This window comes from Nestor notabilis, unplaced genomic scaffold (genome assembly GCF_000696875.1).
Source record: "Nestor notabilis isolate BGI_N333 unplaced genomic scaffold, ASM69687v1 scaffold17327, whole genome shotgun sequence".
NCBI lineage: Eukaryota > Metazoa > Chordata > Aves > Psittaciformes > Psittacidae > Nestor > Nestor notabilis.
This window is the reverse complement of record NW_009937097.1, coordinates 4,580-9,711: the sequence shown is the minus strand read 5'-3', so window position 1 is coordinate 9,711 and position 5,132 is coordinate 4,580. Positions and strand designations below refer to the sequence as shown.

General features: G+C 55.2%; 1 protein-coding gene across 1 annotated transcript in view; it reads right to left on the bottom strand.

Annotated features, from left to right (window-relative positions):
• ILF3 (interleukin enhancer binding factor 3, 90kDa) overlaps positions 1-5,132 on the bottom strand; it is a gene marked incomplete at its 3' end in the record, with an annotated part of 7,757 nt that continues 2,625 nt past the window's right edge. The window contains exons 4-14 of the mRNA XM_010018662.1: positions 4,633-4,724; positions 4,148-4,243; positions 3,381-3,492; positions 2,866-2,963; positions 2,392-2,503; positions 2,190-2,300; positions 1,725-1,924; positions 1,387-1,557; positions 770-907; positions 370-546; positions 1-93 (exon numbers count right to left, since the gene is read on the bottom strand). Of these exons, the coding sequence (XP_010016964.1) occupies positions 1-93; positions 370-546; positions 770-907; positions 1,387-1,557; positions 1,725-1,924; positions 2,190-2,300; positions 2,392-2,503; positions 2,866-2,963; positions 3,381-3,492; positions 4,148-4,243; positions 4,633-4,724 (1,400 nt within the window). The remainder of the gene's footprint in view (positions 94-369; positions 547-769; positions 908-1,386; positions 1,558-1,724; positions 1,925-2,189; positions 2,301-2,391; positions 2,504-2,865; positions 2,964-3,380; positions 3,493-4,147; positions 4,244-4,632; positions 4,725-5,132) is intronic.

The window sequence follows — 5,132 nt, the reverse complement described above, 5'->3', positions numbered from 1 at the left end:
GATGTTGCCACCTCGCCCACGGCCGCGCATGTTGGGTGGTGGCGGCACCTCGTTGTGCATGGGGCCTCCCATTCCGAACCCGGGGTTGTGCTGCTGGAGGGAGGAGACACACACGCACGTGTTACCAGGCCTTCCCAGGGGAAAAGAGACTTTCCAAAGGGATGGGGGGAGCTCCCCGGCCCAAAGAGGAGGGACTGAGCCAACAGTGATGGGGATGGGAGCCACGGGAAGGGAATCGAGGCCAGTTTCCAAGTTGATGGTGTTTGGAGCCCTTGGTGGTCCTGCTTCCCCTCTGCCCCTTAAACCATTTCCCCTCCCAAAAAGGGATTAAAGGCCCGGAGCGGGAGCTGGCACTGTGGATGCACTGACCTTCACGGCGAACTTGGGCCCCCCTCTCGTGGGCACGGGGGCTCTTTTCTTCTTGTTCTGCTCAATGGCCACAGGAGCATCGGGGAACAACTTCTCCAGCGCAGCCAGCGCGGCGTAAGCTTTCGCCACCTTCTTATTGGAACCAGCTCCTTGGAACTTCTGCCCATCCACCTCCACCTTGGAAAGGGATGAAACCATTGGAGCAGGAGCTGCCACTTGGGCAACTGAACCGTGCTACAGACAGAGGTTGGGAGTGTTCAAAGGTCGGACGAGGCTCTGAGTGAGCTGATGTGGTGGAATCCGCCCTGCCCACCTTAGAAGGTCCTTTCCAACCCAAAGCATTCCCAGATGTCCTGGGTTTAATGCCCCTGCAGTGACAGGCCCGTGGGGATCAGCTCACCTCCATGACGAAGCGCTTGTCGTGGCTGCCACCCGTTTCCGAGATCAGCTCGTACTTCAGCCCGCGCCGCTTCTCGTTGAGCTCCATCACTGGGTTCTTGCCGTGCTTGGTCAGGATTGGTCCCTGCTGCTTCACATTCTGCAAGGGGAGAAGCTGGGATGAGCCTTTGTCCTCCCAACAGGACAGAGTTGATTCCAAAAACTTGGGAACTATCATGGAATGGGTTGGGTTGGAAAGAACCTTAAGCTCATCCAGTTCCAACCCCCTGCCATGGGCAGGGACACCTCACACTAGACCATGTCACCCAAGATTCCATCCAAACCAGCCTTGAACACCGCCAGGGATGGAGCATTCACAACTTCCTTGGGCAACTCACTCCAGTGTCCCACCACCCTCATGGTAAGGAACTTCTTCCTGATCTCCAACCTGAACTTCCCCTGTTTCAGTCTGAACCCATCACCCCTTGTCCTATCGCTCCCAACCCTGATGAAGAGTCCCTCGAGGAGCTTGGAATAAGCTCGCCTGAAAACCTGGGTTACCAGGGCAGAGCAAGAGGCACTTCCAGTGGTGCCCTACATCTTCCTCCCAAGGGATTGGAGCATGGTGGCTGCGCTCACCTCTGGGGTCTGATCCGACGGAGGAGACGCGGCCGCGGGTGTCGAGACTGTTTCTACAACAGGAGGAGGAGCAACAACAACCGGTTTCTGTTCGCTCTCTTCAGCCGACTCGTCTCCCTTCCCAGCCTCTTTGCCTTCCACGCCGGTGGGAAGGCCCATGTCTTGCAATACCTGGGGAAGGGGTTGGAGAGGAGCTCACCACGAGGACCAGGGTGCGCTGAGCACTGAGCACCTCCCACCTCCCTTCACAGGCCACGCCATGGTGGGGGAGGCGACGTTCCTCACACGTGGTTGTCGCCACAACCGCCCTCGATCCCCTTCCCGCGTCCGGTCCTCACCTTCACGGCCACGTGCAGCTTGGCTGTCTTTTTGGAAGGCCCTGATGCCTCAAAGGTGCTGCCATCGATTTCCACGGACATCGTAAAGATTGGAGCGTGAACAGGACCAGTCTGAGAGACCAGTTTGTACTGGAGGCCGGGCTTGAGCTGGTTTAGTTTCATCAGCGCGTTCATGGCCTGCGGAGGTTCCAGCTTCTCCTCTGAAGAGAGAGGAAACAGGGGAGTTTGTGGGTGTTTGTCACCTCTTTCACACACAACAACTGATCTCAGACACGTTCTGCTCCCTATTCCCCCCCCACACCTTGAACCTGACAGCGTTAAGGTTTCACCTCCCAAATCCACACGCCCGGAGCCCCCGTTTCCAGCTTCGCCCTAGCCCAAGGCTGGAAGAGCCCTTCCCAACGTGCCCCCCTCCACCACCCGCCCTGGGCAGCCCTTTGCACCTACCTCTCGTTAGCTCAATACCTTTTTTCTGAATCTTCTTTTTCTTTTTGCTGGGAGATTTCTCCTCTCCATCCTCCTCCATCGGGCGCTTCAGTGGGGTCACAGCGTACGTGGTGCTGGGAGGAATCTGGACTGTGGCAACGGGAATAAACCCCCCCTTCAGAATTCCAACCAGAGCCTCGGCAACGCGGCTCGGGATGGGGTTTATGGGGCAGGGACCTACCAGTGTAGTCAATGGGGTTCTCATTCTTTGGTTTCTTGGGCATTTTGGAAGGGAGAGGGTCCATCCCCAAGACTTTGTGCAGTTGGCCAAAAGCAGCAAGTCTCAAAGCGTGCTAGAAAGAGGAAAGGTGCGTTACTGGGGGGCGCAGGCGGCGGCGCTGGTCTCTGTTCCCTGCACAGCACATTCTACCCACCCCTACACCGAAATCCTCAGCAGTTTAAATAGGACTCTCTGGATTTGGGTAGGTTTTGGACCCGAAAGGCGGGTCATGGTCCAAGTCACTATTTAAAACCTGAGACTTTGCTTCTGGTTGGCCAAGCTACAAATACCTCAGCGGCGTGGGACCCCCTCATCAGTTCTTTTACTCCACTAGAGATGACAAGTGTTAACAGCGACTCTACCGTGAGCCAACGGGGGAGTTCAGAGTCAGTTGAACTGAGTAAGTTTGTGTAACATCTGTAGTCAAAACTATACCTGAGCACTCTGTGTGATATCTTCCCTTTGTTGTCTGTCTAGATGCCCAATAGCATCAGTGGCTTCTTTTTCACAAGGATCATAAATACCAGAACCATCTGAAGGCAGGAAACAAGGAAGATATGCAGAGAATTATCCTGGTGTTTCTAAAGAAACTAAACTAAGTATTCCCTTGGCATCAATCAACACTCCAAGAACACGGACTGACACGATCCATCCAACGTCCACCACTGTGACTCTCGCCTGGGCTATTTACCACGCACGCTTCGCAGTGGAGCTGCTTCACCACCACGTAAGGAACCAAAGGTCACGCTCGTAGAAGCTGGAACCTCTCTATGGGGTGGGGGTTCGAGGTGATGGCTCCGTGCCCTACGAGGTACCGCAGCACCTGGGGGGGCTTGCTGAGCTCCCCATCTAAGCTGCCCGCCCGGAGGAGGAGGGATTGCTCAAGCGCTAAGGCCACCGCGTTCCGCTTCGGCTCCGCTTTGAAATGGAAATGCAGAGAAGCACCTAACCTGGCATGACGATTCCCGAGGCGAGGCATTCCAGAACCCTCCGCAGGGCCTCGCCGGCGCCCATCGGCCTGTTGGCAGTGCCAATGGATTTCTCACACAGCAGCTCCAGAGGCTGAAAAGACAGTTTGGAGAGGGGTGAGGAGCAACGGTGGCTGCTTTTGGGCCAGGAACCACTTCGGACTCACCAACCATGAAGGGATTTACACCAGAGAGGTTGGGAGCTGCTAGAACAACTCACGTTGTCCACATTGGATGCACAGCTTAAGGGCAGAAACATTGTCCACGCTATATACATTGGAGCTGAATCATCTTTAAGGTGATGGTTGATTCCAGCCCAAACCTTTCTATGATAAATCAGCATACATATACATATAAATATATATACACCTCAACCTTTCGCTCGGAGAAGCTGTGGCTGTGCCATCCCTGGCAGTGTTCAAGGCCAGGTTGGGCTTGGAGCAACCTGCTCTAGTGAAGGGTGTCCCTGCCTGTGGCAGGGGGATGGAGCTGGACGAGCTTCAACCCAAACCAATGTGGGATTTGATGATTCTAACTACGTACAGAAATCAAGACGTATAAATCCATAACTCTATATGTATACAAGCCAACAGATATCAATCCCTACCTACATATACAGCCCAACGTACAGAGCTGCAGCTCTATGTGCCACAGCTCAACCTCTGACGTGCGAGAGGGAACGTGGGCAGCCCCAGCAGCTGAAGTGGGCCCAAACCCGCCCGGATCCGGCTCCATCCCAGGGGACTCACCCATCCCCTGAGCGGAGCCCAGGTAGGAACCCGCGTGCACAGGTCTCGCAGCACTCGGATCACGATGACACACGACTTGAGCCCGTTCGCCCTGGCCTGGAGGCGGAAGCAGAGGCAGAAGCACCCTGAGTGAAGGCTCCGGCGCGGCGCCGGCGCAGACATTCACTCGTGTGGTGCTGCTTTGCCAGGGGGGACCTTACTAGAACTGGTAACTGTCGTGTGCGAGGTGACAAAGTGACATTACTCTTAACACAAAGCAGCAGCTACTCTTTAAACAAAGGTTCCTTCCGAACGTTTAACTCGCTCAAGTGCTTCTTTAGCAACTGCCCCGGCGCCAGGCGCCGCGTTCAGCGCCTCTAACTACCATCTGATGTTAAAGTATTATATATCAAAAGAAAGAAAGAAAAAAGAAAAACACGAGAGTTAGCCCCTTAAGAGTTTACAAACTTGCTACTTAAAGACAAATATAAGAACAAAATGCAAACCTGGAACCACTTGGCGTGCCGCAGTGACGCCAAGGCAGCAAGGCATTTCTGCCTGTCCAGAACGTCCGGGGAGTCGGTGACTGATAGCGTTTCTAGTCGTGGATGGAATAAGAAGACAAGGCACAGTTTGACCAAGGGGGTTCTGTCAGGCGGGGAGGGGACGAGGCAGCTCCTAACGGGCAGTTGGGGCTCCCAAAGGATCCTGGTTTAGATCCTGATCTAGATCCTCAGTTAGATCCTGCACTTGGGAGGATGGCTCTGCTTCCGCATTAAAACTGCAGAGCGGGGCAGGGCTCAGAGAGCAGGGAAGAGGCTGTGAGGAGGAGCGTGGGACTCAGTGGGAGCGGGGAGAAATCCTTTATGGCTCGAATGAAGTGGGAGCGTAATGGGCAATGGAGGGGGAATTTCAAAGGAGCCCCCACTCTGCATCCAGAGCGTTGCTTCGGGGGTGAGGGGGGGGAAAGGGGCTGTGCGAGGATCGAGGGGACCCCTCCGCCCGT